The following is a 10,763-nucleotide window of genomic DNA, read 5'->3' on the forward strand; positions in this document are numbered from 1 at the left end:
AAAAAACTAAACTACTGCTCTGGACAAGCGACGGTCGACCGCGGCGGTCAACCGCGAAAGTCTCTGGACTCGCGACGGTCGACCGCGAGCCAGCAGAAGCAGTTCTGAGTTCAGAACACTTGGCGGTCAACCGTGGCGATCGACCGCGATCTGATACTACAGAAAAACAGATTTTAAAAGCAGATTTTTGAGACTTTAAAAATATGTTAAAAATAACAAATAAAGTCCAAAAATAATAAAACTTTGGGAAATGTATATAAACATGTAAATGAACATGTTACAAAAAGAATTTTCCAAATTGCATTTCCCATTTGTGAAAAATCATCATTTTGCAAAAATAGTCCAAAACACTAAAATGTAAACATGTGAATTTTAACATTTTGGCTAAACCATGCTTTGAAACTTTGCACAATGATTATGTAGACTTAATAAAATATGTATATGATTATTGTTAAATCCAAAAACTAAGAATACCGAATTTTCATAAAATTGCATATTCTATGCAATGTTTTCAAAAACACAATAGTAAATATGAAATATGTGATTTCATATTATAAACATGAAAACCCAAAACCATGCATGTATATAAATGTATATAACTATATATATAGCTTGAACTTGATCTTTAACTTTGAATTGCAAGGCTTCAACCCGACATTCTGCCAATCTCCTTTGGATATGATTGTTGAAGCTCTATTCCATCCATCCTCCAACTACGTTGTTTGTCTATAATAAATAAGAAAACACAAATACTAGACAAACAATATTAGTGGTAAATTGTTTGTTAAATATCATCAAAACAAGAAGGCCAACAGGACGTAGAGTTGGGCTCCGCATGAACTGTGCGTTTTTGGACCTGGGACGCAGAGTTGGGCTCCGCATGAACTGTGTGTTTTTAGACTTGGGACGCAGAGTTGGGTTCTACATGAACTGTGTGTTTTTGGACCTGGGACGCAGAGTTGGGCTTCGCATGAACTGTGCGTTTTTGGACCTGGAACGTGAGTTGGGCTCCGCATGAACTGTGCGTTTTTGGACCTGGGACGCAGAGTTGGGCTCCGCATGAACTGTGTGTTTTTAGACTTGGGACGCAGAGTTGGGTTCTACATGAACTGTGTGTTTTTGGACCTGGGACGCAGAGTTGGGCTTCGCATGAACTGTGCGTTTTTGGACCTGGAACGAGAGTTGGGCTCCGCATGAACTGTGCGTTTTTTGTCGTTGGACGCAGAGTTAAACTCTGCATTTTAAGTCCATGAACTCTGCGTTTTGATTCTATAATGCAGCAGCGATCCTTAGACGGGTTTGGCAAACTTTAGGCTAAGTCCAATGTTCAGACGAAGTCCAGTCTTGCAGACGGACTTCAGAACATAACTTGCTGCGAAGAACAGGTCATAACTTTCAAACCGTAAGTCGGAATTGGACGAATTATATATGAAAATCAGCTATCTCGACGAGATGGAGCCGACAAAACCAACCCATAGGGTTCGGTTTTCTCCGTCAGTTTTGCCAAATTCCTTACGGTTTGAGAGATATCTGCGTTTTGGTTTGAAGAGACCGTCGATTTGTAGTCACTTTTGCTAGAGCGTTGCAAAGATCGTCATCTTGTAACCTTCATCTTGGCTCCTTGAAAATATGAGAGTCGTCAGATTGTAACTCCCGATGTTAATTGTGAAGGCTGTTGATTAGAGCTTTTATCAGTTGTTGTGAAGGTCGTCAGATTATAACCTTCATCGATCCACGTGAAAGTCTTCAAATTATAGTCTTCTGGAAGCCGTCAAATTGTAACTTCTATCATCGGTGTTTGATGGGAATCAGCTATCTGCAGTGATTTTTAGACACAAATTGTAACTTCTATCATCGGTGTTTGATGGGAATCAGCTATCTGCAGTGATTTTTAGACAGCCTACAAGTAGATGATCCTAACTACTGCCAACATTATAGAATGCTAGGAAATCTAACGAGGAGATGTTATATTTTCAAGGATATTCTGCAACACCTGGTCGATGCTAATGTACTCAAGCTGAAACCAGAACAGAAGATCGTGTCTACCAATTTGATATCAGTCTAGTTCGGAGATTTTCCTCCTATAGCAGCAGTGGACGGTGTTATCCCTATCCCTAAGGGAGAAATACACATGAAGAATGCTGACCCGTATGGTCAGAAGGATAAAGGTTTGGTACCCCTCACTATTCTAAAAGGAAAAAATTATGTGGGTCCATTCTGACTTAATTAAAGACCAGCAGTGGACAAGTGCATCAACGAAGAAGAAGAGATGCAAGGCAAAGTCACCCAATATGATTAGCCCATCTATAAATGAGGATGACGATCATCTCAAACATCTTACGGACTCGAAAGAAGAGAGGATTGTCCTTACAGCAGATCAAAGAGATAACCCTGGCACCCTATCAGGGAAAACATATTTGAAAAACTATAGCCAAGATGCTCAAGGAGAAGACGAACAAGCCCAGGAGCTAGAGGTTTTCCTGCTAAGAAGACAACTGATAAAAGAAAACAGAAAGAGCTTCACTTCAACCAAAACCTTCTTCAATAGGAGACTAGAGGATCGAACACTCCCTTCTGATTCAATATCATGGATCAATTGGCTAACATCCCTGCGAGCATTACCTTGTACGAGCTCCTCCAATTGCCCAAGACCACAAGAGAAGCTCTAATTGAAGCTTTAACAGACATAGAGAGCTTTATTACTTAAGTTGCTCCAGTTCCAGAAACTTCTAAGGGACAATCTTGTGTATAGTGTCTACAAGCTGCAAAAAGTCTACCATACATATCATTCACTCAGGAAGACGTGTAGATTAAACACAAGCATTATAGACCTCTGTACTATACAAGGTATATCGGTTCTTCTAAGATCAGTCGTGTACAAGTTGATCCGGGCTCGGCACTTAGCATCATGCCATATTGGGTCATGCAAGTTCTAGGGATTCCTCTACACTAGTTGAACTCCACTCAGACTACCATCTTCGGATTTAACGCCAACATCACACGACCCTTGGGTAAAATCAAACTCAGGTGCTAAATCGAAGATCTCAAGTCCGAAGTGAATTGTTACATCATAGATGCAAACATGTCTTACAATTTGTTGTTAGGACGACCTTGGATTCATGTGAATCGCATTATCCCATCTACTCTTCATCAAGTCATGAAATATGCTGACGAGGAGGAAGAAGTCAGAACTCTGATTGCTGAGAAGCAACCCTTCAGAGGGGTGGAGAACTTTCACACTGACTTGGTCTTCTATTTAGATTCCCAAGAGCCTGAGCAATCAAATTAGGCCGCTGACAGTGGCAACGAAGCTGACATTGAGCCTAATCCTGAGGAATCACTCCATTCGGCCTTTGATTAAGCCGAAAGACTTAACACATCGTCCTTTGATTAAGCTGACTACTTAATCACTCCATTCGGCCGACTCATCGGTTGATATTATGTGAGGGTGACTCAAAAGGTGGTACTTCTCGACCATCTGATGAGTAGAAAGGCGACGAAACACCTTGAGCTTTGAGCCCCTCCTGTGCACTGGTGATCAACCACCTTACAATAAATGTCATTAAATGCATTATGGACGCCATCATTCCTCTGCCCCAAATAATATTTATACCACATTGGACCACGTCGGCACCACACATCCCTCATCACTTCGCATTAAATACCGAAGTGATATCTCCTTCATTTGTCAGCCGACACCTGTAAAGCTGAAACTAACATGGCCGCCACCCCATACTCGATCGAAGTTATCATTCTATCCTCCTATCACTACTATAAATAGAGGTATTATTTTCAATAACAGTGTAAATTTTTGCTACCACCCTCTGTGCTTAAGAACTACTACAGTCCGTTTTACTTCTCCACTCAAGTGATTCACTGACTTGATCGTCAGAGAAACAATCGGGGAACCCAACACCGCGCTCTTATGATTTGCTACTTGTGCAGGGAAGAACAACATTCTCAAGAACCAGACATTCGGAGAGTTAGAGGACTTCCGTCAACTTAATCAACCCCTTTTATTTAACTGTGTGATTCCATACATCAACACATATGCAATCATCAAACCACCCCTCTCTTTATTGTTTCAAACATTTGTGAATCTCAAATTTGGGTTAATGTTCTTTTTTAACCATTGGAGAAGAAGAACTCAAGTGGATTTAAGTTTATTTAAGAGGGTAATAGGTTTAACCGTATAACGAAATGAACTTGGAAACATACTTGAAGGGTAAAATGGTTAGTTTGCTCAAACCTTTAGATTTGGCAGAATATTCCTCTCAATCTAATGTGTGTTAATTAGAAGGACCATTTTTGCAAGACCCTATAGGATTTGAGGCACTACATATGAAATTTTCAAGAGTTGAGGGACGAATATGCAATTGTTAAATATTTAAGCCACTCATATCTAAAAACCCTAAACAAAGATATACAAGTTATCAAAAACTGACGTTCAATTTTTATTAAACCAGAACATTCAGACTATGGCGTTTAATTTTTCTTAAACACTCGGGCCATTTCTCAAATAACAAATCTCCGTCCAATAAGAATTCTGAAGGATAAAATCTATGAAATTGAATATTTTAATCTGTTAGAATCCTACACAGGTCGCTTATCTGATCTAGAATTTTCATATAACAAAAATAGAAAGAAGAATTTTCACTTAAAATTAACAGAATCCTTGAATATAAACAACATCTATTTGGATCTGAATTTGATGAGAAGTCCATAAAAAATAATTCTGATATAAATTAAAGTTCTCTTTCGTTGACTTGGGTTTCTCATCTGAATCGGCTAAATACCCATATTGGTATTTTAATTCCATCCCATTTACCAAGAATGTATTTTAATTAGGCAAACCTACTTTAAGGCATTTTAATTGATTCAACTTACCGACAAGGTCCTTTTTCTCGTCGGCGACCAGTTTTCCGATGAGAACTCGTCACGTGCGTGGCACGTGATAACTTAAACTGTTTTTTAGCTGTTGATGTAGCACGGATTTTCTGACGTGGCAGTGTTTAAAGGCAAGAATTAACACTCTAAAAATCCCAATTCACCCAAAATAGGACAGATCCGTGCCACATCAGCAGCTAAAAAACAGTTTTAAGTCATCACGTGCCACACACGTGACGAGCTCTCGTCGGAAAACTGGTCGCCGACGAGAAAAATGGCCTTGTTGGTAAGTTGAATCAATTAAAATGCCTTAAAGTATGTTTGCCTAATTAAAATACCTTCTTGGTAAATCGGGTGGAATTAAAATACCAATATGGGTATTTAGCCCATCTGAATCTTATTGAGACAAGTCGTGAGAGCCATTCTGCCATAATTATTCAAATATTAAATTCTCAATTCAATAAGTTCATATATTAAATAATAATAATAATTTTCTCAATATTACCCCCTTATATGTTTACTATTCTGAAAATAGTCCCTTAAATCATTAATATATTGCTACCGGGTCACAATGTTATTGTAAGTTCCTTCGAATTAATCCCACTAGCAGTAGTAGTAAGATATAAGATCGGGGACCTAATTGCAATGTCAATATTCCGATAGACTAAGTTCAAATTATTAAAGATGCAAGGGACTGATGTGAGAAAATTCCATAATTATTATCCAATTTATTGAAAACAGAATTATATTCAACAATAAAGAAATGACCCATAACTTCCTTGCTTACAATTGATGACGGTCATGGGAGCCGTTGAATCTAGCTAGAATTAAAGATATTATTTTAAAAAAATCTTTCTATATATTTCAGTTAATTAAGTTAGATTTATAAAAATAAAAATAAAAATTAATCCCAAACGGTGCGGCGTGCATTAAATTGTGTCCAACCGACCCGCTATCAGTACCTCAACCATAAATAACTTCCTATTCTTTGAAACCCTGCATTCGTCTCTTTTTAACCCCTCTCTCTTTCGTGCTCAATTTCAGATAAATAAAATTTAGGATTTTTTTTTTTTTTCATAGAAGAAAGATGGTGGGTATATTTTCTCTGATGACTGGTCTACCGGGTCCAAGCGGGTTTGGATCCGCATCCACGGCCGAGCAAGTCACCGAGAATGTAGATGCCTCCAAGCTCACTGCCATCATCACCGGTAGCACGCTCTTCTTTTTTCTTTTTCTTTCTTTTTTTATTTATAATTTTACTATTTCTTTCTCTCTCCCTCTCTCTCTCTATTTACTTGTGAATATGTGATCTTTGCATGCTTTATTTATCTATTTATTTATTTTGGAGAATATTGCATGCTTGTTTTATTGAGACATGGGTTTTTTTTCCCTCCTCTTCTTCTTCCTCTCTCTTTTTGTAAGTTGCACTTTTGTTTTCTTCTCTACCTTTTTAGAATGTTGATGAGTTGAAGTTTTTGCAAATTATATTTTGCAGTATTTTATCCTAGATCAATGAACTTGTAGACACGTTATAAGTTGATTTTGTGTTTGGCTTGTCATAGTTTGGATATAAAAAAAAACAAACATTAGGGATATTTTTTTTTAATCGACCAAAAGTTATCTAATTAACTTTGAACCAACTCAGCTCGCTTCCAAAATCATTCTTTATTCGAAATTATGTGAACTGGATTATTTTTGTAAGCCCCTGTTAAACCCAGATGGATACAACCTAGACATTAGTATAACAACTAAAATAGGAATTGAATTGAAAAGTAGTTCAGTTCGGATAATTTAGCTTTAAGAATGATTTTGGAAGTGAGCAGGTCTAAAAAGGGTTTTTTTTTTTTTTTATCTTTGAAGTTGAACAAAAAATCGTGGTGAAACTTCAAAGATCAAAAAACCCTTTTCATTATCTAAAATATAGTTAATTTTCACTAGATTTTGGATGGTGCAAACTGGGCTTTTCCTTTTTTTTTTTTCTTACAGTACAATAAAACTGTACATTGGGCTAAGAGACACATTTTTCTTGTGTTGTTGACAAATTTTATTTCACACAGTTAAACTGTCTTTTTGTCTGATAATTTATGGCTAAATTACCAGATTGCTATTTCCATCCCTAAAACTCACCTTCATCATCCAATAAATTTTTTTTTTATCCAACAACTCATCTCATCTCATTTCTTACTTTTAAAAATAAATCAAATACAAGAAAATGGGTTACATCATCTAACTCATCTCATCTCATTTCCTCCCATCTCATCTCATCTTTAAAAATCACCCACATCATCCAATAATATGGTGACAACTCATCTCATCTCATTTTAAAAATCACCCACATCATCCAATAATATGGTGACAACTCATCTCATCTCATTAAAATTTTCTTTCCATCCATTTCCTACAAGAAATGGGTCACATCATCCATCTCATCCCATATCATCTCATCTTTAAAAATCACCCACATCATCCAATAATATGGTGACAACTCATCTCATCTCATTAAAATTTTCTTTCCATCCATTTCCTAAAAAAACACGAAAATTGGTTTCCTTAAGTATGTGTCGCATCATCCAATAATATAATGACAACCCATCTCATATCATCTATTTTCTTAGTTCTAAGAATGAACCAAACACAAGAAAAAAAACCTATTATAGAAAATAGGTTTCTTATAATTCATTTCCTTATTTTTTTAGCGAACCAAACAACCTCAAAACATTTTTTATAATTTCTTTCTTAAAAAATTACTCACATCATCCAATAATACAGTGACAACTCATCTCATCCCATCTCATTTTTATTTTTAAGAAGTAAATCAAACACAAGAAAAGAACCTGTTATAAGGAAATAGGTTTCTTATCTTTGACTTCCATGTTTTTTTTTCCCAACCGAACAGCCCCTGAGCCAATTTATGACTGAAACTGCAACCGGATCTAATTATATAATGGACCTAATAAAAGTTTGCAGTTATTCCAACTAAAAAGGTGGTGGTCTATTGCGCACTGATTGAAGTAGTTGATCCGGGTCCTTTGATGTGATAGCTAATCCACAGCAACATCAACATTTACAATAAATGATTGCTTGCTTTCTCTTTCTTCCGTTGATTATCATTATTTTTTTTTATCTGGGTGAATTTTGTTATTATTCCGGACGAATTTTCCCACGATCGGAGTGTTGGATTTGGCTTGAATCCGACGGTCAGATCGTATCTTCCAACCTCTGGACAGACTTCTCCTCGTCGTGAACAGGCCCCCTATGTTGATGTTGAAGACGCCAATCTTTGTGCAATTTCTAGAAGAAAAATTCCTCAATGACCCAAAATATGGGACCAATAGAGGGGACAAGTGAGTTGTCCCTCTCTTATTGGATAATGAGTTGGTCATCATTAATGATAGCCAACTCATTATCCAATAGGAGCAGAACACCTTACTTGTCCCCTCTATTGGTCTCATATTTTGGGTCCCTGTAGCAAAGCTCTTTCTAGAATTTTGAAAGTGCCCTTGTGTTTTGGACACGTCGCATACACGTCGCATGCACCTAGATGCTAACCTTTTATTGTAATTCTCTCGTCTATATGCTTCTTGCCTTACTTTTTTTTTATAATAAAAAAAGGATCGTTCGAGAACGGGTAACCTGTTCAGAACCTTGGCATGTCACTGATTATTATCAATTTGTTTGACCTTGATTCGTGTATGTTTTCTGCGCTTACTACAAACACAAAGTTTCAAATTTCAAACGAATGATCTTGATGAGGGGGAAAAAATGTAGGAGGAGCCAGTGGAATTGGTGCAGAGACCGCCAGAGTGTTTGCACTTAGAGGAGCTCATGTAATAATTGCAGCTAGAAACATGGATGCTGCAAACTCTGCGAAGCAGGTCATTCTCAAGAGCAACCCAACTGCTCATATTGATGTATTGAAGCTTGATCTCAGCTCCTTGAAGTCTGTACAAGCTTTTGCTGATAACTTCAACGCGATGGGTCTCCCACTTAATGTCTTAATGTAATTCTCTACGGCTTTTTTGTGATGTTCTTGATACTTGTTAATTTATTTGGAGTAAATTTATATATTATTATGTTTTGTTGTTTAGAAACAATGCTGGAGTTATGTTCTGCCCTCATCAGCTATCAGAAGATGGTATTGAGATGCAGTTTGCTACAAATCATCTCGGTATTTTACATTACTCTCTTTTTTTCTGTTAATCTTGCTGAATTTTGACTGCTTATTTCTGTGTTAGATGTATATAGCTGACACTTGACGGCTTGATTTATTTTGTTACAGGTCATTTCTTATTGACAAAGCTTCTCCTTGAGAAAATGAAGAGCACAGCGAAGGAAACAGGAATCGAGGGTCGTATCGTAAATCTGTCATCAATTGCGCATCATCATACTTATGAAAAAGGAATTCGGTTTGATGCAATCAACAATAAGGATGGGTAAAAATGCATCAGCTTGATGAACTTTTGCATAAATTCACATTTGTTTTGCGATATTGATGTTCTTCCTCTTTTTTCTTGTATTTCAGATATAATGATAAGAAGGCATACGGACAATCCAAGCTAGCAAATCTACTGCACGCGAATGAACTATCTAGACGCCTGAAGGTAAATTCGTGCTAACTTAATTCATATGCCAACCTTTGCATTCTTCGAAGAATTTATGGTGAAACATTACAAGGCGGTATATTTATATTACTTGGTTTTATGGAGAAACTTACTATGCTTTTACTCCCTCTTGGTTGTGCACCTTATAGAACTTATCCATTTGGTGATGATTATTAACTCCCTATCATGATGTATCCTGTTTGTATGTTGAATCTCTACTGTACAATAAACTACTTATTATTATTAATTCATGAATATTACGCTATGTAAAATTTCAAATTTTGCGATGCAGGAAGATGGTGCAAATGTTACAATAAATTGTGTTCATCCAGGGCTAATCATGACCAATTTGATGAGACATTCTTTCTTCCTAATGAGTATGTGTTTTTGTGATTAAATCTTCATCGAATAAGTTATCTATTTAAGCTCAAAAGCGTGACATTTTTTTTTCTCCTCTGTTTCTGGCAGAGTTCCTACAAGTTATCACTTATCTCTTCTGGAAGAATGTACCGCAGGTATGAAACCATGAATAAATCATAAATCTACTTATATTACATCCGAAGCGCCATAAATTTAATTCAAAAACCCAACCCAGAAAAGAAAAGGAAAAAGGAAAAAAAAAAGAAAAAATAAACTAAACTAAACTACATGTAAATTACGTATTGCTGCAGGGAGCTGCAACTACGTGCTTCGTTGCTCTTCATCCGAGCCTCAAGGGAGTGACAGGCAAATATTTCCTCGACTGCAACGAGATGAAACCGAGCATTTTGGCAAGACAGGAGACCTTGGCCAAAAAATTGTGGGATTTCAGCGAAAAGCTAGTTAGTTAATTAGATTCTTCATATAGTTATAATATGCTTGTCATCGTGGACTTCCTCTTGCTTTGGTTGCTTGATATGAAACCGATGGGTTTTTTTTTTAATCTACTGAAGGTTATGCGATACAAGTGTTATTAAGGATGTTAGTTAACTCTGCTATTCTGTTATCTGCATAATTGCACTTATGATAAATGCTGGGAATGTGCAAAGTGAATAATTCCCTTTTATGTGCATATTAGAATCTTGGTATATATTTGTATATATTGGTTATGGTGCTAATAATTTTGTTTTTATAGCCTGAAAATAATATTTCCGCAGATAATTATGCCTTCTTGAAAAAAAAATCTAAATACTCCTTTAGTAACACTTAAGATCCGAGGTTCTAATTGTTGGGATGCCTTGAAACCAAACGCGTCGGTGATTATTATCAGTCTGCCGAGCCACATATTTTGTGAAA

At 36.7% G+C, this 10,763-nt stretch overlaps 1 protein-coding gene across 1 annotated transcript; it reads left to right on the top strand.

The window, feature by feature from the left end:
* On the top strand, positions 5,899 to 10,557 carry LOC109850082 (short-chain dehydrogenase TIC 32, chloroplastic). The gene is made up of 8 exons (XM_020419998.1): positions 5,899 to 6,095; positions 8,656 to 8,887; positions 8,976 to 9,055; positions 9,167 to 9,320; positions 9,410 to 9,488; positions 9,781 to 9,865; positions 9,957 to 10,003; positions 10,160 to 10,557. The coding sequence occupies exons 1-8, from the start codon at positions 5,975 to 5,977 to the stop codon at positions 10,316 to 10,318; spliced, it is 957 nt and encodes a 318-aa protein (XP_020275587.1). The 5' UTR covers positions 5,899 to 5,974; the 3' UTR covers positions 10,319 to 10,557.

This window comes from Asparagus officinalis, chromosome 7 (assembly GCF_001876935.1).
Source record: "Asparagus officinalis chromosome 7, Aspof.V1, whole genome shotgun sequence".
In the NCBI taxonomy this organism is placed as follows: domain Eukaryota; kingdom Viridiplantae; phylum Streptophyta; class Magnoliopsida; order Asparagales; family Asparagaceae; genus Asparagus; species Asparagus officinalis.

Excerpts from the sequence above, each read along its gene's own strand:
- LOC109850082 (XM_020419998.1), top strand. The coding sequence starts at position 5,975 with ATGGTGGGTATATTTTCTCTGATGACTGGTCTACCGGGTCCAAGCGGG. Across the intron at positions 9,056-9,166 it reads GTTTGCTACAAATCATCTCG|GTCATTTCTTATTGACAAAG; the intron begins GTATTTTACATT and ends ATTTTGTTACAG. Across the intron at positions 9,321-9,409 it reads GCAATCAACAATAAGGATGG|ATATAATGATAAGAAGGCAT; the intron begins GTAAAAATGCAT and ends CTTGTATTTCAG.